A 23,166-nucleotide genomic window follows, 5' to 3' on the forward strand; every position below is an offset into this window, starting at 1 on the left:
TGTCCTTTCTTCAGTCACGTGTTAAACTCCTCTCAGACAGTTTGGGGCTTTTAGCTTCCATGTGTGAAGGAACTTCTGCAGCTCCATGTGAACTGACTGTAAACAAACCGCTGCTCATTAGGATGCGGCGGTGGGCGTGTCCACGACAGACTCCGCCCCTCGTTGCTTCATATTACCCAGCCTCCGCCGCGGCCGAGCCAAGTGCAGTCCATGCTCCAGCTGCAAACAGACGGCGCGAAGGCTGCGTGTCCATCGGAGGAAGCAGGACAAAAGCAGACAAAAGGTTCGTGCAGGACGGAGGCGGGACGGATCTGATCCTGCAGGACTGTGGACATTTGTTCAGGAGAGAGACACGGCAGCTCTGTGTCCGCCGTGCATGTCCCATCCAGAGGGGCTTAAACCCGGACCCCGAGCGGAGGGTCGCACCGACTACCACTGAGCACCGAGAGCCGCCAGGCAGCTGCCCGCCGCCGGCATGACCGCCCTCCGCGCAGCCTTCAGCCTGCAGCTTCTGCTGCTCTCCGCCCGCATCCAGGTACGCCAGAGTCCCGCTGATTTCTGTGAGATTTAAGAACAAATCTATCTGTGGAGAAAACTCTTCTGCTCACATCCTCATCATACAGTCGCCAGAAAGTTTGAGAAAAGCTGTCAAGTCGTTAAAGAGCAGAAATCTTTTAATATTTAACACTTTGTCAGAGTGTGTGTGTTGATGGGATGTGGCTGAAAAACTGACTTTAAAGTCCTGAAGAGACTCAGGTTGTGTCCTCTCCAGCCAACAGCAGGACAGACAGACAGACAGACAGACAGACAGACAGACAGACAGACAGACAGACAGACAGACAGACCTGCTGGACCTGCTTTGGATGTCCAGGTTTGAGAGTTCAGGTGTGACACTGCAGAGGATCCTTCAGCTTAACTGTCAATGAACTGTAAACCTTCTGGAAACTGTTCAAACAGGTGAACTGTGTCTGAAAAGACTTTCAGCAGAATTTGATGCTTTAAAAACCAAACGGTGCTCAGTGTGTTCAGAGGGTTGAACTCCAAACTGAGACTTTAACAAGGAAATGAGAAGCACCTTGAGTCCACTTCCACAGCCGAGAGCATGAATAAGTCAATTTAAAGGGACATGAATTCCTCCTGACCTGGAGGTCAGGTTTGAGTCACGTGGACCAATCAGTTTTCTGTTCAGCTGTGACTGAATTAGATCCTAAATCTGATGCTGTTTCCTGCTGAGCTCATTCAGGAGGGATTTGGGGCGGAAATCATAATTTAAGAGGAGAAAAGGACTTTTCATCAAATTCATTTGTTTCTGTGGAAAATGTTCAGATTTTTTGATGTTTGAAGGGAAGATTTGCTTGCGAGATGAACAAACCTGCAGCACAGATAATATAGGTAAAAAATGTAATATTAGTCACCTGACTGAAAGGAGACCTGATCCAACAGAGACCTGAGGACTGTCAGACCAGCTCCTGGTTGGATGTTGGACACAGACCTGAGAGCTGCAGCAGGACTGTGGGAACCTGCTTTGGCCTGACTCATCTGCAGAATCGTTTGTAGAATCTTGTTGAAGGTGAATCTTGTCCGTCTACCTGCCGTGAACTCACCTGTCGACTCTCTCTGCAGGTTTCTTCAGCTTCGGGACACTTCGAGCTTCAGATTTTGTCGATGCAGAACGTGAACGGGCACCTGCAGACCGGCGCCTGCTGCGATGGATCCCGGGACGCGACGGATCGGCGGTGCACAGCGGACGAATGCGACACCTACTTCCGTGTGTGTCTGAAGGAGTACCAGCTGAAGGTGTCCTCAGCCGGGCCCTGCAGCTTCGGCACGGCCTCCACGCCCGTGCTCGGTGGAAATACCTTTTCTTTACGCAACGCCAAGAGCGACAAAGCCAGGATCGTGTTGCCTTTCAGCTTCGCCTGGCCGGTGAGTTCAGCAGTCTTACAGGTCCCACAGAGAGTAACAGGTCGGCCTCATATCCTCGAGTTTTATGTCTTTAGAGCATTGATTTGGGTTAAAGAGAAGGTCACCTGAGCAGGGATCCTCCTCCAGAGATCACGATGAGACAGCAGGTGTGCTGCTGAAGGAGGACTTGCTTCATGCATGAGCGGCTGATAAATGACCATCACACCTCTCTGTGGTTTCTGTGGTCTTACAGGTAGCTCTCTCTCACAGCTTCCTCTTGTTTCCATCACATCAGAGCAGAAGATTCAGCAGCTTTGAATGTGACTTAGCTCTGATAAGTCTGATCAATCAGCGGCGCTCAGGAGGACTGACTCAGAGGATGGATGGAAACCGTTTCCTTTCTGTTACTCGTCCTTTAACTCGGGTTCAGTGAAGAGTTTTCCTCTTTGATGATGAGGATGGGGTCTGTGTGCTGACGGCCGTTACCTGTGAATCGACACCAGTCTGTGCGTTTGTGACGTGGTTTGTTATTTCATTTGGTTGAGGCATTACTTTCCTTTTATGTAACATTTCTGTTGATGGGAACTACATAAACAAACATAAAATTAAATGTTAATTTCGTGGTTAGACCTTTTGATCTCATATGTCTGTGAGTTGTAATTATGAGATGCTGAGTAATAATTATCAGTCTCTGTCTGATCGTCTTGACTGAGTCATAAGCTGATAATTATAAGCTCCTCGGAGACTTTTTCTTTCTGTCTCCTGTTTATTTTCCCGGTGGCAGCGAGCTGCTTGGTTCCTCGCTGCGATCGGCCTCTGGGTCGATCCCTGGTGCTCAGCAGACACCGGCTGAGGTTTCATGTGCTCATCAGGGCTGCTCTGGTTCCCTGCCTGGAACTACAAATGAGGACAAACCGCTCTGGTGAGACATCGGCGGCTGAGCGTTTCTCCTGCTTTCTTTCCTGCCTCGTTGTCGTGGTCGTCTCCCCTGACCTTCCAGCATGGCGGGGGATAAAGGCCCGTTGTTGGCGGCTCTGCTCGGCCGGCTGCGGGACATTCCTGCCGTTGACCTGGTAACTGGCACGTTAAATGAAGCCGTTGTGGTTGTCGGGCAGGATGAGGTTTCTGTTGTTGTTGTTCCCTTTTTTTGTCTCCTCAGTCTGAACTGGCAGGACAGACCCAAACAGTCAGTCCTGTTTATTGGGGCAGTGATGACGGCTCAGGACACTCGTCCACCTCCTGTCTGTCTCTTTGTTCAGTAACTTTTACGTTTCTGAAATCCTTTCCCTCCTGCTCTCCTGTAGTTTTTGCTGGTCTTTTCTTTCTTTTTGTGTTTCTCAACCTTTGTTTTGGCGTCTCACCCTCTGGGATTCTTTCTTTCACTCTTTGGTTTATTTTGTCCGGGCACTGTGGGAACAATGGGCAGGGCCCTGGCTGGCTCCCTCTCTGGGACAATGCTGGGGTGGAGGGCTGAGGTCGGGGGGGGGGTGGATTGTGGTGCAACATATCCACCGTCTAACAACAGTCAGACAAGAACCAGAGCAGTTAGTGATGCAGCTCACTGGCATCACCTCTGATGTGCTGTGTTGACCCGAGGGGGTGATGGAGACTCACAGTCGGACTTGACTCAGTGTCATCTAACTTCTATGTATAGTTTTGACTGACTGAATGATGTTTGGGTTCATGTTGGCCGGACTGGCTTGCGTGATGTGGCCCTTTAATGTTTTTTTTAGTGAAAATATAAGCAGGGAAAGTACGCAGGAAGGTCGACAGCATGGAGGCTTTTCAATTTAATCCTCAATGCAGATGCAAACGAAGCAGGTGTTTACTTAACTGTAAAAGCCGTGGGAATCTGCAGGATGCAGACAGACCAACAGCAATAGCACGACTCGCTGCTTCAGGCAGAGAAATACAGTCCAGTCTGAAGACGTTAATAAAGCCTCCAGACCATGAACATGCTGTTGAGTTAGAAATGGATCGTGGCGCATCCGGGCAGTTTTTTTTTGTTGTTGTTTTTTGGATCTTAAAGGTGTAAAGTTTGTGGTGGCGCTGGAGGAAAGGTCAACAGGTCAGTTAAGTGACTGAGTTTCATGCTCTCTGAACATTCACAGCACGTTTCTCGTGATCTTCGTAGTTTCTCACGCACAGAAACAAACGAGTGAGACGAAACAACAGGAAGCCGCTTGACGACATTTCTTTACTTCAGTTCATGTTTTAGTCGTTTTGGGGTTCAGAGTTAAAACCTGCTGTGATCCTGGTTACTGCTGAGGTTTGTGTTGGAACAAATGAGTTCTTATGTAGACCACCCCGAACACACACACACACACACACACACACACAAACACAAACCAGTCATCCATGCAGGACGGAGCTGGATGAATGACTGGTTTCAACAAACAATCTAAAAGATTGTCAAAGAATAATTTTTCCTACGTTGAGGAAAGAATGCCGTTCAGTCATTGGACGTCAGAACTGATCCTTCAGATAATAAATTTATGTTGTTTATAGATCAACTGATGTGTACTAAGATAAGAGGAGTGTTTGTGGTTAAAGACGAAGCTTATGGACGACAGTTCAAGCGGTTTTCTGTCCAACGTTTGCAGCGTCCCCTGTGGTCACACATGGTAATTAAAGGATAATGGTAAATATAACAAAGTCTGCCCCAGTGAATTATGGGGAGGCAGGGAGCAGAAAGGCCAGCTGGGATGTTTGTCTTCTCCTGTGTCAGGCTCACAGATGTGTCTCCACCAGGTGACCAAACATGGACGTATCTGATGACCAGAATCGGTCCTCGTACCTGCCTGACGTGAGTCCATCTTGGGGAATGAATGTGATGCTGCTGCTTTTCTTAAGAGCTGATCCACAATCTGCCAAACCCGTGATGACACACAGAGACCCAGACCTAGCCAGCGCTCGACTTGAATAGAAAACATGGCAGCAGGTGTTTTTACGTGCAATCACCAGTCGAATAATCAGTTAGTCCTGTTTGCAGAGGAAAAGCTCTGGGGAAGTGTAATGGGTGGGTTTCTTAGATTAAGTGTTTGAAGTGTTTGGGAGTCCTGACTGTTCCAGGTTCTTAGTTTTAGAACCATCGCTTCCTGAAGTGCGTCTCATTCTCACCGTGCCATCAGTCGGCCTGACGAGGCGTCAGATTCGCCACCGAACAGATTAGAAACAGAGGAAGTTTTTTTTTGGCTGCAGTTGGAGTTGCGAGCTCTCCGCCTCGCGCCGCCCCGCCTGGACCTGCCTCCACATGTCGCCTGGCTCTGCACGCTCACAAACTATTTTCCCACACTGAGCCTGCAGCCAGAGAAAGCAGTTCCACCTCCTCAATCAAACAATCAAAGGACAGGAGTGATGGGAAATCACCAGTGGCCTGTAGACGAATGCTGGTAGATGTTTTGGCAAGAAGTGAGTGGAACCTGTTGGCAGGTGACCAGCTGTCAGGTTCTCGCTCCGTCTCGAAATCTAATTAGCTGCTAAAATGTTTTGAGGTGCCACCCACTGTGTTTGGTGGGCAGCAGGTTTATTTTTCCTCCAGGGTCAGGAGGCATCAGCCAGACGCCCAGATCACGTTTCAGCCAGAGAGGTGACGCAACCATGTTGCAAGAGTTGTTCAGAGGGTTTTCAGCTCCAGCACGTTAGCTCGGTTCTGCATTAGTGACAGTTATGTGGCGTCGGGGTAAACAGCTCTGTGGTACACTGGAGACATGACGCTCTGTGTGGAGCCACTGAGGACCAACCAGGAGGGTTCTTACCGAACAGAACTCCTTCAACCTTATTCTGATTCTAGCAGCTTTATTTTCAGCAGCTAGAAACAGCAACTCGTAAACAATGAGGTGTTTTGTGATAAAATAAAGAAAACGTCACATTCTCATACCTGCTGCAGAAAATGCTGAGTCATTGTAAAGCTCTTCGTCTCCGTCATCGTGGAGCTTCGCTGTCTTATCCCTGCTTACTGTTGGAGCCATCGAAGTGGAGAGAAGCTAAAAGAGATTTCAGTGCATCACCGAGTCTCTGTCTGATGTGGGAGCAGATTAAAAGAAGTCTATTGACCCACTTCCTGCTTCGGCTCTGTCCTGCTGTAACGCATTTCAGGTGTGCTCACCTTCAGTCTGACCATCTGACTGCTTGTGTTGATGTGTTGCGTGTTCCCAGATGTCAGATATGAACTCAGTGAGTACAATGTTGGCACTGATAGCAGCGATTGACAAACAACTACAATGAGGCCCAGGCTGTGATAAAATGGAATTCTCCTTTAATTAAGTCTTTTAACTGAGAACCAGTTTTTGTTTGTTTGATGGAACTCGTGACGGATGAAGGACTCTGCAAGTCTCTGCAAGAGGACAGTAAGAAAACACTGAAACGAACAGAACAGAACAGCGAAAAGCAAACATCCAGTGTTCACGGCATGCGACCACAGGAAACCGATAGAAGACATGACTGAATCCCCTCTGTGAGGCTTCTTATGGCTCATTATGGGTCCTGTCAGCAGCTCTGAGCGCTCCATAACCTGACATCACAGCCCGAGCTAACCGCTAATCTGTAACCTGCATGGACTGACTGCTGTCCTGCAGAGCGGAGTGTTGTAGGAGAGAGTTGATCTAACTGCTGTGGATCTACGCTAGCATCAGCAGAGGCTGAGAAATGAGGGCAGGATGATGTGAGACCACCTCTGTTGAAGTTCAGGCACGTTCAGAGCAATCACGGTTTCTACAGACCAGTTACACATTTGTGCACTTGACCATAAGTACTGATATGAGTGCTTAATAATATCAGCACACACACACACCTTTACCTGAGCTGAATACAGGTGCAGTGAGTGTTTTTTTTCCTGTGTTAACTTCAGTCGACCTCCTCCTCCACCTCCCTGCTCCACTGATGAGTGGTCCTCTCCTGAGACTTGCTGGTCTTGACTCAGGACTTGCTAGTCTTGATGTGACACGTGTGTTTGGATTGAATTACCAAGACTTGAGCTTCAAGCTTACCTGGGACTTTGGAAACAGTGATTTTATCCTCTGAACGTAACTTTGACGTTTCCAGGCTTCGTCTTGAAACTGTCGTCAGGTTTAAAACCCAGAGACACATCACACACTGCAGTCTGATGTCGAGCTCTGAGTTTGGATGGAGGGACCTGGAGAGAGACTCTCTCACACACACACACACACACACACACACACACACACACACACACACACACACACTCTGGCTCTGATCTGTCTGTCATTCGATAGCGGTGAGAGCGACAGTGGCCTTAAGAGAGACAAAGAGTTTCAAAGTGGAGCTGAAATAATGGGACACACACACACACACACACACACACACACACACACACACACACACACTGCACTCAGCAGTGAATGCTTGTTTCCAGCAATTCTTATTAAAAGCTTAATTTCGTCTCTTAATGTTGGGACATAAAATAAAGGATAAGAGCTTTAATCCTTTTTTTTGTTCGTGTGCGTGTGTGTGCGTGTATGCGTGTGTGTGCGTGCGCGTGTGGGTGCGTGTGTGCACAGAGGTCGTACACATTGATCGTGGAAGCTTTGGACTACAACAACGACTCTTCCTCTGGCAGTGAGTATCATCATCTTCATCATTTGTCTTGTCCTCACTCCTCTTCCTCTCTGCTTGGTTCAGTTTCCCTCCTGCTGAAACCACTGTGACCTTTGACCTGAGAGCTCAGTGCTGCTGTAAACCAGCTTCACTGTGTGTTTTAGACTAGCTGTAAATGGTACAAAACACAGGAGATAACAGATAAAATGCTGCGTTACAAAGAACAAATCTGTCAATTGTCCAGTAAAGAAACAAACATGGAGTCAAATAAAATGTAAAACTTTAAATAAATATATTAAAAAAACAACCACAGAGGCTTCGAGTACAGCAGAGAACAAATACAACAGATTTACAGGAATTAACCTTTAAACTTTGTTTTGTTTGGCTGAAAGACGAAAAGCATCAAGCAAAGCTGGAACTGTCAGAATATTAAAACCTAATTTTTGATGTCACGTCATTCTGATGTTTCTGTTAACTGAGGAAGTCACGTTAAACTCGTCAGTGAGCCTTGATCTAAACCCCACAGAGGACATTGAGGAGTTCCTTGTACGGCACCCCGGAGGTGTTTACGTGCTCTGGATGAGTCCCATTCAGAAAAGAGGTTGTAAAGAGTGTGTGAGGTTTGTTTATCAGCCAGCAGTCGGCAGAGAGAGTGTTGGCTCCGTGCTGTATTTGGCGTCCCACAGGGAACCATTATAGGCCCGGTGTGAAGTCGGCTGACCTCGGCTCAGGTGGGCTTTGGGGCAGGCGCTGGGGGGGGGGGGGAGTCCAGCTCATCAGAGTTTCAGTCCAAACATGGAACCAGAGAGTTAAGTTTCACTGTGTGTGAGATGTTTGTTCAGAAACCTTCAGCAGACGAACGGCTGAAGCTGCTGTTGAGCCAAGCAAGGACAGAGCTAATATTGACCCTCTCAGTTTAGCGTCCACGAGCTAAGTGCCCCCGACACGTGGCCCGTAATGACCACCTGCAGCGTTCTGTTGATCTGGTTCAGCTCAGGTGACAACCAGCCTCCTCCACCTGCCCGCGTAGTGCAGCAGGATTCACTGGTCTTTATGGAGCAACACCCAAAGCCCAGGTATCGATACTGAGGCAGCATCCCTACGATGAACCCTCTGTTCACCACCTGAGAGCAGATGTTTCCTTCAGGAGGTGGAGGAGACCAAACACAGAGCTAAAAGAGAGATAATACTGGACTGACGTCTATCAGGAGACAAACACGACTCCACATGAATGATGATGTTCTGTCTGCTGGATGTTGGCGGCAGCTGATCAGGTCCAGCGCCCCCTGCAGCTCCGGGGTTGAGATGCAGACCATGAACGACCATGGTCCAGTAACTCAGATGTCAGTAAACATACACTCCTGGAAGACATGATCCTCAGCACAGAAAGGCTTTTCTTCTGTCCAGGTTCCAGAGCTGCAGCTCTCAGGCAGGTGTTGGCTCAGCAGCTCAGGTGGTATTCAGCGATAAAGTGCCAGCTTTGAATATTTGCTCAAATATTGTGGACGGAACAGATCCAGCCTTTTGGGAGGTTAACTATTTTTCAGATCTGCTACCTCTGTGCCACTTCTGGCACTTTTTTCTTCTCCACAGGGATGTGAAGTGTCACAGTTTGCTTCCAGGCAGATGGTGCTACCTGCGGAGGTTTTCCTCTGCTCTTTCGGTCCAGCTGCTTGTCGGTTGAACCGACGCCGTCACCTCAGCCCGATCACACTTTCCACCCTGCCGGTGAAATACCACAGAGCAGCTCAGCATTTTCAAACTCTGGAATATTCCAGCGTCCCTCTGCGCCCACAGCTGCCCGCTGTCCTCTGAGACAGACCAGACTGCCTTGGTTTGTCTTTGTCATCAGCAGCTGGACAGACAGACAGCTCAGACGGGTTAAGACAGCTCATGAAGCTCACTGTCCGTTACTCCACCTGCTGCTGTACGTAGCGACAAGTTAGCATTTCAAGCTAACCCAAACAGCCTCCAGTGATGCCTCTTTGCTCTTTCCTTGTCCTCAGTTCTCCAAACTAACCCTGTTCATCACTTCACCTCCATGTTTCCTCTCTGACTGATAGAAACTCTTGTGTTTCCAGACGCCGGCGGGGCGCTGATCGAGAAAGCCGTCCACTCGGGGATGATCAACCCCAGCCGGCAGTGGCAGAGCCTGAAGCACAACGGTCCCGTGGCTCAGGTCCACTTCCAGGTCCGCCTCAGCTGCGACGAGCAGTACTACGGTTTCGGCTGCAACAAGTTCTGCCGCCCGCGAGACGACTTCTTCGGCCACTATGAGTGTGACCACAACGGCAACAAGACGTGCCTGGAGGGCTGGTCCGGTCCAGACTGCAACACAGGTGAGTCCTGTTTTATCGAGGGTTTTATCGATGCATGAGTCTGTCTGTTGATGTTATCGTTGATGTCACAGTCACCGTTCAGTCCGAAGCTTGTGAGACACTCAGAGCGTCCATGATAACGGAGTCCTCTGCTGAAGGAAAGCTTGTCTCTTTGACATCGTCCACGTTTGCTGACACTTTGTCTCTGTCTCTGTGTCTCTGCGCAGCCATCTGCAGACAGGGCTGCAGCACAGAACACGGATCCTGTAAAGCTCCTGGAGAGTGCAAGTGAGAGCCAACACACACAAACACCTTTATTACCTGTGCTTGACAGTGATATGAAGTATTTGTACACAGTGTCTGAACTCACTGGTTACAGTGTTTCACAAATATGTAACATTTAGTTTCTTTCACCTTTTCAGCACAGAGACTGGATTTTATTCTTTTCGATTCTGAAAATACTTTTTATTCTAATCCTAATATTTGTTCTTGTATTCATCCATTCATATACTGCATGTGTATAAAATGTCTAAAAATCGCAGTTTTAACACAGAATAAACAGTTGATGTAGAAGTAAGAGCTGAGAAGCAAATTAAAACAAAGAAATTCAAAGCATTTCATTCACTTTCATCCATTTTATCTGAATCAGAATTATATACCGACACCAAAACACACGCTGACAAATATGTCACAACACAACAAGTTCAGTGTGTTTCACAGTGTTCAGACTTTAACTTAAAAAGTGTGTGTGTGTCAGGTGTCTGTATGGCTGGCAGGGGGAGTACTGTGATCAGTGTATCCCTCATCCCGGCTGCGTTCATGGCAGCTGTGTGGAGCCCTGGCAGTGTCTGTGCGACACCAACTACGGAGGACAGCTGTGTGACAAAGGTACACACACACACGTCCAGAGACACTGGTGCAGACGTGACTTTCTCGTCTTTTTCGTGGTCGTAAAGTGTTTGTCGCGTCTTCATCTGCAGATCTGAACACGTGTGCAACGCTGCAGCCATGTCTAAACGGAGGAACCTGCAGCAACACGGGACCGGACAAATACCACTGCTCCTGTCCCGACGGCTTCTCTGGGGTCAACTGTCAGAGAGGTGAGAGCATCTGCGGGTCCAGTCCCAGATCCAGAGAGGTCCCGCAGGTCTGTTCATACAGTCTAGTGCATTAAAGTGTGAATGGTGAAATTCAGAAGATCAGTTTTTCTATGGAGGACATTCAGCCTGTTGTCTCAGCACAAAGAGTCAAACTGCAGGTTTGTGTAATGCAGCTCTTCGTCAGGATGCTGCTGAGGGTCTGCAGATGGTTTTAGTCCAGATGTCAGTAAGCACTGCTCAGATGATCCCTGTCTTTAGTCACTGTCCTCAGATGATGAATCTTCATTATTTGGTGACACTGTGAGGAAAAAAAGTCCACCTGTGCACAAGAAGCAGGTGTTTGAATACCGTCTCCCTGTCTTCTGTCCTCAGCGGACCATGCCTGTCTGTCCAGCCCCTGTTTGAACAGAGGAAGGTGTGTGGAGACCAGGACCAGTCAGGGTTTCGAGTGCCGCTGTGCCCCTGGTTGGACCGGACCCTCCTGCTCCATCAGTAAGACCTGCTGGCACCTTTACCTTTGATCAGGTCCTCTTTGGACGTCCTCTGAAGCTTCATGACCTGTTGGACTTTGTTTTTCTGTCTGTCTCAGATGTGGACGAGTGTCTGGTGAACCCCTGCAGTCATGGAGGAACCTGCCTGGACCTGGTTAATGGTTTCAAGTGCACCTGTCCTCCTCAGTGGAGCGGGAAGACCTGCCTGATCGGTCAGTGCCCCTTTGGCTCGGAGCAGAGCTGGTCCCTGAACTGTTGTTGTCTTTGCTGACGTTATGCTTCATCTCCTCCATTGTGGAGGTTTTTCATAAACAAATGAATCCATCCCATCAGCTGAAGGAGCGTTTGACCTCCTCCTGCTGCTGGAGGTTGCTGATCTCCAGGATCACCTCACTACGGCGCCTCAGCCGCTATCTGTGGTCAGCTGGTTTGGTCTGCCAGCTGACGCTGTGGAGCCTGTTTTCCAATCTGAGCGATCATAGGCCTCGTCTCCTCCTCCTCTGCTGCCAGGAGTCACTCCTGCTGACACTGACTGAAAGCCAGACTCCGATTGTTAGCCGAGGGCTCGAAATGGCTTGCGACGTCTGTCGTGTCAGCGCACTGTCACTCCCGACCTTTCCCAACTTTATGATTGGATGTTTGTCTCTTTAAATGCTCAAAGCTGATGATGTCATCTAACGCAACATCATGTTTGATGCAGCGCTGACGTTGACGTGCTAATGCTACATGCTGCAGCGCCGCATACCCTCTGTTGACTCTGCTGTTTGTTTTGTTTCAGATGCCAACGAGTGTGACGACAACCCCTGCGTCAATGCCAACTCCTGCCGGAATCTCATTGGAGGATACTTCTGCGAGTGCCTGCCGGGCTGGACGGGCCATAACTGTGACAGCAGTGAGTCTGATGGCAGATACAGCAAAAAATTCAACCACCAATAAAAACAAAAGGCTTTTATTTTGAAAAACTGGGTTTTGGCTTCAAAAGATAGACCCATCGCTGAGTCTGTCCCAACAAGCGCTAGCTCTGATTGGTTGTCTCTGGTCTGTCTGTCGGCTCATCACTCAGTTTTTGGTGTTTTGGTCTTAAAATGTTTTCGTAAAATGTGTTTAATCTTGAATTGTTTCTGCAGATATCAACGACTGTCGAGGTCAGTGTCAGAACGGAGCGACGTGCAAGGTGAGCGTCTGCAACACACACACACACACACAAACAAACACACACACACACACACACACACACACACACACACACACACACACACACACACACACACACCAGAGCTATAAACAGCAAATGCATGTAGGGCAGAGACATAACTCTGTGTGTGTGTGTGTGTGTGTGTGTGTGTGTGTGTGTGTGTGCGCGCCTCCATGAACTAAACTGTCTCATTTCCAGAGGATCAACAGTCTGTCCTCGTTCTTTTCAAACGTTGATTGCTGCTTTTTGTTTTCTTCCATTCTTCTTCTCACGGCGGTTTATTGTTTGCTGATGCAGACAGATCACATGACATGACATCAGCCGCATGATCTGTCACAGCTCAGTGTGGTTTCTGCTTCAGCGTCTTCAGGGAAAGAAGTGTAACTGAAAACAGTGTAAACGTCTGCTGAACATGAAACTTTTCTGAAGAGAAATATTCCAGCCTGAAACACAAGCTGATGCCAGTTTAAAGAGACAAATAAACACCGTACAGAGGACCGTTTGGCCCTTTAGCTTGATGCTAACAGGATTAGCTTGAAGGACAGGAAGCAGATAAATCAACACACGGCTGAACTGTAGCGTTAGCGCTAACGTTGCTGTCGTGTGTGTGTTTCAGGACCTGGTAAACGGTTATAAGTGTGTGTGTCCTCCTGGATTCGGTGGTGAACACTGCGAAAAAGACGTGGACGAGTGCTCCAGCGGCCCGTGCCTCAACGGAGGTCGCTGCCATGATGAAGTTAACGGCTTCCGCTGCCTGTGTCCACCTGGTTTCTCTGGGAGTCGCTGTCAGGTGAGCTGTCATTCAGCCACGCCCATTTTTATCAGCTGGTGAACAGAAACAGGAAGTGTGTTTTTTTTTTCACTGGCTAGCAAGCTAGCTATGCTATGCTAATGTTGGTTGAAGGACATCAGACATCCAGCTGTTTAGTCTCAAGGTTTCAGCAGCAGCTGGAAAGTTTTTCTTTGAGTAGTTTTAACATTAACTGATCAGATTAAAGTCTGTTGAATTAACCTCAGAACGTTAAAAAGTTTGAGGGAAAAAAAAGTTGATATGATGATGATGATATCTTGTCTGACATGATGATCTCTTGTCTCCTGGCTGTCAGCATCCACCTGCTGAAACATTCCCATCAGTCTCATCAAATCAGATCTTTCATCTGAATCAGGACTCGTCTCAGATTTGACATCTGGTTGACGTCCTCTCTAATGTTGGAGCTGGTTGTTCTCTGTGTCCACAGCTGGACATCGATTACTGCGTCCACAGCCCATGTCAGAACGGTGGGCGGTGCTTCAACCTGGCCACCGACTACGTCTGTGAGTGTCCTGAAGACTACGAGGGCAAGAACTGCTCGCGGCTGAAGGACCACTGCCGCAGCACGCCCTGCAAAGGTCTGCGTCCTGTCTACGTTCAGCCGTCCATCAGTCAACGTATGGCACTCGTCCCTCTGAATCTTCTTTGTCTCCTCCCTCTCCAGTGATTGACAGCTGCACTGTGGCGGTGGCGTCCAATAGCACACCAGGCGGGGTGCGTTTGATTTCGTCCAACGTGTGCGGCCCTCACGGGCGTTGTCGGAGTCATGCAGGTGGACAGTTCAGCTGCGAGTGTGAGGAGGGATTCACCGGGACCTACTGCCACGAGAGTGAGTGCATGAACGAGTCATTACTCACTAATGACTGATGACGAAGATGAACTAATGTGTATTACTGTGACTCTCAGATATCAATGACTGCGAGAGCGCCCCCTGCCTGAATGGAGGAACCTGTATTGATAAAGTCAGTCAGTATCAGTGTATCTGCGCCGACGGCTGGGATGGACCCACCTGCCTGAATAGTGAGTCCTCCTCTTCCTCCCTCTTCATCCTCAGCTGTAACCATGTGATGTGTTCTGATGTTTGTTGTTGTCCTGCAGACGTTGACGACTGCAGCTCTGCTCCCTGTCAGAACCGCGGCGTCTGCCGAGACCTGGTCAGCGACTTCTACTGCGAGTGTAACAACGGCTGGAAGGGAAAGACCTGTCACTCACGTGAGTCCTGTGTGTGTGTGTGTGTGTGTGTGTGTGTGTGTGTGTGTGTGGGCATGTGTTACTTGCCTCGTGGGGACATAAATCTCACTGACATTATTCCCACAATGTCGATCATTACATTTTTAGGATGAAGACTTTTTACGTCTCCAGAATTAAAGACTGAATTTGATCGTTTCATTGTTCAAACATCTCATTCACTCATTCACACACTCTGATGGTGGCGAGCAACTGCGCGCAGTGCTGTCTTCAGTGCCAGGTCAAACTCTCCTCAGTTCGCCAGCCGTTCCAGATGTTTTTCTGTCTTTGTTTGCAGGAGAAAGTCAGTGTGACGAGGCGACCTGTAACAATGGAGGAACCTGCTACGATGAAGGCGACACCTTTAAGTGTGTGTGTGCCACTGGCTGGGGTGGAGCCACGTGTAACATCGGTTAGTTCGCGTCACAAGTTTTTTTAACTAACTAACTATTTTTCACTGTTCTTGTGTCACTGTGGCAGCTGACACTTGTGTTTGTGTCTCCAGCGAAGAACAGCAGCTGTCTGCCGAGTCCTTGTGAGAACGGAGGAACCTGCGTGGGGGACGGAGACTCTTTCAGCTGTGTCTGCAAGGAGGGCTGGGAGGGTGCCACCTGCAGCCACAGTGAGTCACTGCACGGCACCCACCTCCAAATCCACCCCCACATCATGCAGGCTGCCTCAGCTGGAGGATTTCAGTTGAGGGTCAAATTTTCTGACATGAAAGGAAAAAGTGTCTTTTTTGTTCAGTTAAAAGCTAAATGTAACTCATTTTTACTTATATTGAATCAAATTAGCATCAAGTGTTAAAATGCTAACTGTCTGCATGTTAATTACATTTAGCATGTTACAAATGTTAGCGCGCTATAATGCTAATTTTATGCATTTTGAAATGCAGGCAGTGGACAAATATGCTCATTAAAAAACTAAAGAAACAGGGAAGAAGTAAATGGATGGCAACATTTGTTAGCATGTCAGGGTAAATGGCACGCTTTGTAAAAAGTTTACTATGTAGAGTGCTAACATGCTAATTGTCTGCATGTTAATGTGCTAACATTAGCATGCCAATTTTAAGTATAACACAAAGTGAATGAATATAAACACACTGAAATAAAAATGAAAGGATCAAATAAAAGTACAAATGAAGCTGATGAGTGAAAAACGCGATAATGTTAGCAAACAGCTTGAAGCTGAGGCTCGATCTGAGCGCTTTTTGACGTTCATACTGGACATCAGGATTCGTCGTCTGTTTCTAAACCGAATCTGTCATCAGTGGTTACTGAGACAAAGCGTCCTGCTGTCAGAGAAGACGAGTCAACTAAAGAGACAAAGCGACTGAAGTCTGACTTGACCTTTTCTTTGTTTTCCAGACGCCAACGACTGCAGCCCTCATCCCTGGTGAGTCTGACTTGTTTCAGTTTTGTCATGAGCTGCATTAAATTCTGCTTTCTGGCCTCCTCTTCGTCATCTGTCCATCCACCAAATCAAATCTGGAACAAAACGATCATTTCTGCCAGTTTGCCTTTTTATCTGCTCGTCTGTCCAAACCGCTGCTCGCATGTTTGAGACTCACTGATCACAAAAAGCATTTTTCTGTCTGCGATTTAGATTTGGGTAAGCACGAGGACTCCAGCTCAGTCAGATCAGAGCCACTGATTCACTGCTGGGTTTGTTTCCTCAGTGGGCAATGATGATGATGATGATGATGATGATGATGATGATGATGATGAAGAGTTTGCTCTTCACTCAGACAGACTTGTTTTTCACTCTTGTTCTTACGCTCAGTGTTGAACATCATCAATCTGTGTGTCCTGCAGTTATAACAGTGGAACCTGCGTGGACGGAGACAACTGGTACCGATGTGAATGTGCTTCGGGGTTTGCCGGTCCGGACTGCAGGATAAGTGAGTGTCCATCGGCCTCGGCTCAAACCTCCAGCCTTCAGTGACATCCTGTTTCAGATGCATCAGTTCCATCAGACTTTTAGCTTAGCTTAGCACGAAGAATGGAAAACAGCAACTCCAAAGTTTAATACAACGGTACTTTATTGACAGAAAAGAATCAATTTTAACAATCGATTCATCATTAAAGACGTTTGTGAAGGTTCCTGCTTTCCTTCTATGTAAACTGAACATCTTTTAGGCCAGAAAAAGCTTCCTGAAGACGTAACTTTGGGTTCCAGAAAAGTGCGATGAGCGTTTACTATTTTCTGACCTTTTTCATGAATCAAAAGAGGAAAAATTGTAGCCGTCACATTTCTCTCTGCAGCTCAGTGACTCCTACTCTATTCCATCCACCTGTTCTCTCAGTTTGTGCAGTAAACAAAAAAATTTAGTGGAAACTTAGAGAAGAAATCAGAAAACATCACATTTCTGCTGGTCTGAAGTGGAAAAGTCGGTGCAATGATAAAATCAAAATGTGACAAACGATGACATAGATGACCTTTAACCAGAGCTCCATGAATGACGTCATCTCATCTCTTCTTCTGTGGTGGTTTAATGATTTTTATCCTCCTGCTCTCGATGAGCCGACTCCTAATAATCACATAACAGCAGCTGGTGGAAACAGACAAACAGGCCTCATGTCACTGAGGACAGATGAATGTCCTTCATGTGTCAGTGGACAGAACTAATCAGCGTCCCTCACCTCTTCCAGACGTCAACGAGTGCCAGTCGTCGCCCTGTGCCTTCGGCTCCACCTGCGTGGATGAAATCAACGCATATCGCTGCGTCTGTCCGCCAGGAAGAAGCGGCTCCCGCTGCCAAGAAGGTCAGACCTGCACTGACACTCTGAACATACACAACAACAACAACAACAACAGCATCATAATACAAGAGCCTGAATTCACTGTCTGACAGCACAACGTGAAGTGGGCAGCTGTCATTGGCTCTCACATCGTTGATGATCATTCTGATATGAATCATGAAGCTCACTGATTCGCTGCTGCTGTGAGCCGGTGATTCCCACCTGTGATCTGTTGTTGCTGACGATGCTGACGGTGGTCTTGTACTGCAGTGTCGGGGAGGCCGTGTGTGGCCGGAGGGCTGGTGGCTCTGGACGGAAGCAGATGGGATGAAGACTGCAACACCTGCCGCTGTCAGGACGGGAGGATCAGCTGCACAAAGGTAGAAGGGACACCTGGTCTGCATTCACGTGTGTTGACGACGCATATTTGAAAATACTCCATGCAGGTTAAAGTACAGCAGCAGTCAGCTGAAAACAGTAAAAAGTATGTTTCCCTCAGAGCTGGAAAATGAAAATGAGAAACGAAAATATTCTGAAAGTCAAGCCTAACCTCCTTAATTATACGTCTTATCTTATCTTATCTTATCTTATCTTATCTTATCTTATCTTATCTTATCTTATCTTATCTTATCTTCGCCGCCTCATGGCCCTGGCAGCTCCGGTGTGGACCCAAACCCTGCAGCCTCCGCAGTCACGCCCGTGGCTCAGAGTGTCCGGCTGGGCAGACCTGCGTCGCCGTCCTGGACGAGCTCTGCTTTGTCAAGCCGTGTCCCAGCCAGGGGGAGTGCTGGAGCCCTGCCCGCCGGACCCCACCAACAACTAGGTGTCACTCAGAGAGTAGCTGCGCCAACGTCACCTTCACCTTCAACAAGGACATCATGACAAGGGTCAGTTTGTCTCCAGTTCTTCAGTCTCTGTTGCTTTCATTTGCTCTTCAGTGGCAGAAAGGATCTTAATTAGCTTAGCTTAGCATTACAACAGAGACATCACAGTGAATACTTGCTGGACTTGCTGACGTAGTTCCTCTGGTGTTCCAGGGCGTGACGGTGGAGCAGGTTTGTCGAGAGCTCAGGAGTCTCTACGTTGTCAAGAATCTGTCCTCCGACTCCTCCGTCTCCATGAGCTGCGAGCCGTCGCTCAGCGCCAACAACGAGATCCATGTCGCCATTGTGAGTCACGTTTGCTTTGAACGCTGTTTTTGGTTGTTGACAGTGAACAGCAAAACTGTCCGCAGTGTAATGTAATGATTATGGAGCTGCTGTCATCACATGATATAATCTGGATGTGGTTTCCTCTCATTTTCAGTACATCACATTAACCAAAAGTCTGGATTAAACAATGGAAAACGAGCGAGAATTCGGAGATAAGAGCAGCAGAGTATAACTGTCGTACAACTAGCTTAAAGATTGAAACGTTAACAAAGTGTTTCAAACCGCTGTTTCTGCAGCCAGAAGAAGAAAATGCTTCCTGTGCGCCAGATGATTTTTCTTGGAATGGAAAATCTGTCATGTTGTGCTTGAATCAGTAATTAGAGGGGACCAACACAAGACAGACCCTAACAGAGTTTGTCTGTGGAATATTTCAGTCGACGGAGGACCACAGGAGAGGTATGACCCTCGTCAAGGAGATCACAGACCAGATCATGGATCTGGTCAGCAAGAGGAGCGCCAACAGCAGCATCATCAGCGCCATCGCCGAGGTTCGCATCCAGAGACGACAGAGCCACGACGCCAATGGTGAGTGTGAAACTTCATCCTGGACTTTGGGAATCGAAGTTTGACAAAATGTGACTGTGAGACGTGGTTCATGTTGACCTTCACTTCAGGTCCAGTGCCTGGACTGTCCAAACTGTCAAACTGAATGTTTGTGGTCAGTCAGTGGATGAATTTAAATCCCACTTCTGACTGATGTGGTGTGTGTTTGTCTTTTGATTTCAAACTTTTAACTTTAAATGTCCACACTGAAGGACTGGAGGTTGTTCGCCTGCCTCCCCCAATAGATGCATGCAGAATAAATAAAATCAGAGTATCAGCAGGTTCCTGCGCTGACACAAACCCTACGGTACATTGTAGAACTGAGGCTTGTTCAGCTGCACAAGTTCACGCTCCTGTCAGTCAGCAGTCAGCCTCCATTCTGTCAAATCCAAAATCCACAACAAGGGTTTGAACGAGGGTTTGGTCTCATGATTGTCAGTCCAGCACGACTCTAGCACGACTCACTAGTTTCCTGCAGGTTGTGTTCGTGAAGAAAAGCCCAGCTGAGTGGTCGATCAGGTTAAAAGTTAAAAGGTGATTTGAGCTCTGCCCTGACTCGACCATGACCACAGGGTTAGCTTGTTAGCTAACAAGATAAAAGGGGATGAATGGTAGAAGCTAGCGGCGTTTTCGTGGTTCCAGAGATTAGCTGATATCATCTTCTGCTCATGTGGAGCATAGTTGAGTTTTTAATCAAGTGTCTCAAGATCTCCATTTTTCTGTCCGTCCAGCAGACCACCTCGTGCCACTGCTGGTGTCCGTGCTGATTGTTGTCTGGGCGTTGGCGGTCGCCTCCATGTTGCTGTGGTGTGTGAAGAGGCGGAGGAAGCAGAGCACCCACACGGCAGTCAGCACGCAGCCATCGTTGACGTCTTCGGCTCCTGTGGCGGAGGACAACAACGCCCTCCACAACAGCATCAGTGCCGCCCGCGAGCAGCTCAACCACATCAAGAACCCCATCGAGAAAAACCCGCCAAACCACCATCACCTCCACCATCACCACCTCTGCGAAGACAAGAACTCCGTCAACGCCAAGATCAGGAAGTCAGACACGGGAAGCCAATCGGACGAGGACGAGATGGACAAGAGGGTGCAGAAGGCGAGGTTCCCGCGGGCACCACCGGCATACTCACTGGTGGACTGGGAGGAGCGACCCCCCCGCCGTGCACCGGGCAAATCCCCACACTGGACTAGTAAACAGGACAACAGGCAGCTGCAGTCGCAGAGTGTCAACAGGATGGAGTATATCGTATAACCAGCGGCGCTCAGAGCGACTCCACCTCTTCTTCTTTATAGTCTTTTCTCATTCAGAAGTTTAATTTATGTTTTGACTGACGCTGGTCTCAACGGTCCACTGCGGCTGGCTGGATCTCCGGTTTTGTGGACGTCTGACATGCACGATCAGTACATTTCATCCAACAATGAGTTTTGTGTTTGAACGAGATGCCGCCTTGTGGCGCCACAACACCTGACAACTTTGGGGAAAAAAACTATTTATTTTGTTTGTTTGGGGGAAATTTGAGTCAATATGAAGAATCGTCCATGTCGAATGTTTCTGTACAGACGTGTAAATAATTTTCTAATTAATCATTGTGTATATTTGATTTCTTAACTTAATCGTCAAGAGCCTTAAGATATTCCTTTTTTTATTTATGAGTATTATTTTGAGTCAAAGGTTCGACAGCTTTGTAAGCTTACGACTTCTTGATAGAAAGATTTTTTTTATATATATTTTTCGTCAACGCCAAAAGTGTTCTTGAAAGAATAGTTTATTTTTAGCCTTTTGGATTTGGGCATTTTGTGCCTCAACTAAATGTTTTGTACGTGGTCTGTTTGCCAGGATGTTCTGTTGTAAGTAGTTTACATGTAAACGGGAGGCAGGGGGGTGAATGCTGGGTGGTTTGGTCACATTTAGCTGCTGCAGGGTCTTTTTATACAAAACAACATGGTGGCGGATGTGTGTGTGTGTGTCTGTGTGTTCATGTGAGGACATTTTGGCAGGTCCTCACGACTTCAAAGGGCTGTTTGAGGGCTCAGATTTGGTTTTAGGATCATGTTTTGGTCATTTAGTTGTGATGGTTCTGGTTAGCAGCTATGGAACACATTATGTCAGTGAGGGTCCTCAGAAGGATAGAAGTACAAGTGTGTGTGTTTGTTGTGTGTCTTTCTGCTCACCCAGGTGTTCCTCTCCAGGTACCGCCCTCCCCCTGTGATTGGTCACAGCAGTGTTCACTCTCTCTTCAGGCCTGGAGGTCAGAGACATGCAGGCGGGTCCACGGGCCGTTTGGCAGCTTCAGTCTGCGTCTGGCTAACCTGCTCGGCTCGCGGTGCCCCGGCAGCGGTAGTCTGACTCCCTTTCGGTGGGAGGATGTTGCTTTTGCTACTGAAAAGAAATTCTTCAAGGGACGCAACTTTTTTGTAGTAATTTTGTTTATTTTGTACAGTGTAACATAAGAGTTGAACAGGCTTTGAATCCTGTTTCATGTGTTTGTAACAATCTGAATGATCAAACCTGCGTCAATAAAGGGGCCCTGTGGAGTGTTCTTGTAAAGCTGTCGCTCATTGAACCACATTGTGTCTCCTTGAGGTCTAACAAAGGTGTTGAATGCATTTCCCGTTAAAGTAACTTTTGGCTCTTAACTCTGTTTTGTGGATGTCTGAAAAAAAAAAGAAACGCAGAAAGTTCATGAGTGTGTCTCAAACGTCACATTAAGATGACATCTCACATATACTATATCATACACTGCCTGGCCAAAAAATAAGTCGCCACCTGGATTTAACTAAGCAAATAGGTAAGAGCCTCCTATTGGATAATTACTGCATGGGCGATTATCTTTCAGCTGGCAACAAGTTATTTAACCCCAACTGATGCAATGAGTAGCTTCTCATTTCTTAAACAACCATGTAAAGACACATCCCGTGGTCATGGAAAAGATGTCTGTTTGAGAAGGGTCAAATCATTGGCATGCATCAAGCAGAGAAAACATCAAAGGAAATTGCAGAAACTACTGAAATTGGGTTAAGAACTATCCAACGCATGATTAAAAACTGGAAAGATAGTTTCTTCAAGGAAGAAATGTGGTGGAAAAAAATCCTGATTGATCGTGATCAGCGATCACTTAAACGTTTGGTGAAGTCAAATCATAGAAAAACAACATTAGTACTCAGGGCTATGTAGTGAAAGTAAGAGCATTTCCACACACAATGCGAAGGGAACTCAAGGGATTTTGACTGAACAGCTGTGTAGCCTTAAGAAATCCACTAATCAGTGAGGCTGATCGGGAAAAAGGCTTCAATTTGCTGGAGAGCATAAAGGTTGCACTCTGGAGCAATGCAAGAAGGTCATGTGGTTTGATGAGTCCAGATTTACCCTGTTCCAGAGTGATGGGCACATCAGGGTAAGAAGAGAGGCAGATAAAGAGATGTACCCATCATGCCTAGTGCCTACTATACAAGCCTGTGGGGCAGTGCTATAATCTGGGGTTGCTGCAGTTGGTCAGGTCTTCGTTCAGCAACATTAGGTGGCCAAAGAATGAGGTCAGCTGACTACCTGAATATGACCAGGTTATTCCATCAGTGGATTTTTTTTTCCTTGATGGCACAGGCATATTCCACAATGACAATGCCAAGATTCATCGGGCTCACGTTGTGAATGAGTGGTTCAGGGAGCATGAGACATCATTTGCACACATGGATCCACCACCACAGAGTCCAGACCTTAACCCCACCAAGAATCTGGTGCTGGAGAAGGCTTTGCCCAGTGGTCTGACTCTCCATCATTGATACGAGATCTTAGTGAAAAATTAATGCAACATTGGACAGAAATACATCTTGTGACATAGCTTATGGAAACAATGCCACAGCGAATGCCCACCGTGATCAAAGCTAAAGGCGCTCCAACCAAATATTCGAGTGTGTGACCTTTTTTTTGCTGGCAACTTTTTTTGGGCCAGGCAGTGTGTATATAACCTGCTGCAGGTTATAGGTGAAGAGAACCGATTCTCCACTTACTGACATTCAGCTTATTCCTGGGTTTAAATTGCGCCTCTGTTTGGGATCCACTTCCAG

General features: G+C 47.5%; 1 protein-coding gene across 1 annotated transcript; it reads left to right on the top strand.

The window, feature by feature from the left end:
- The first annotated feature begins 328 nt into the window (after positions 1–328).
- On the top strand, positions 329–21,235 carry LOC139347315 (protein jagged-1a-like). Its single transcript, XM_070986798.1, has 26 exons — positions 329–535; positions 1,624–1,926; positions 7,425–7,482; positions 9,543–9,800; positions 10,007–10,067; positions 10,537–10,667; positions 10,760–10,879; positions 11,252–11,371; positions 11,469–11,582; positions 12,149–12,262; positions 12,498–12,544; positions 13,182–13,355; positions 13,804–13,954; positions 14,041–14,205; positions 14,283–14,396; positions 14,475–14,588; positions 14,902–15,015; positions 15,109–15,225; positions 15,971–15,998; positions 16,418–16,503; positions 17,255–17,368; positions 17,615–17,724; positions 18,001–18,231; positions 18,382–18,513; positions 18,930–19,080; positions 19,833–21,235. The coding sequence occupies exons 1-26, from the start codon at positions 476–478 to the stop codon at positions 20,351–20,353; spliced, it is 3,708 nt and encodes a 1,235-aa protein (XP_070842899.1). The 5' UTR covers positions 329–475; the 3' UTR covers positions 20,354–21,235.
- The last annotated feature ends 1,931 nt before the right edge of the window (positions 21,236–23,166 follow it).

This window comes from Chaetodon trifascialis, chromosome 2 (assembly GCF_039877785.1).
Source record: "Chaetodon trifascialis isolate fChaTrf1 chromosome 2, fChaTrf1.hap1, whole genome shotgun sequence".
In the NCBI taxonomy this organism is placed as follows: Eukaryota; Metazoa; Chordata; class Actinopteri; order Chaetodontiformes; family Chaetodontidae; genus Chaetodon; species Chaetodon trifascialis.

Excerpts from the sequence above, each read along its gene's own strand:
- LOC139347315 (XM_070986798.1), top strand. The coding sequence starts at position 476 with ATGACCGCCCTCCGCGCAGCCTTCAGCCTGCAGCTTCTGCTGCTCTCC. Across the intron at positions 13,955-14,040 it reads CCGCAGCACGCCCTGCAAAG|TGATTGACAGCTGCACTGTG; the intron begins GTCTGCGTCCTG and ends CTCCCTCTCCAG. Across the intron at positions 17,725-18,000 it reads GGAGGATCAGCTGCACAAAG|CTCCGGTGTGGACCCAAACC; the intron begins GTAGAAGGGACA and ends TGGCCCTGGCAG.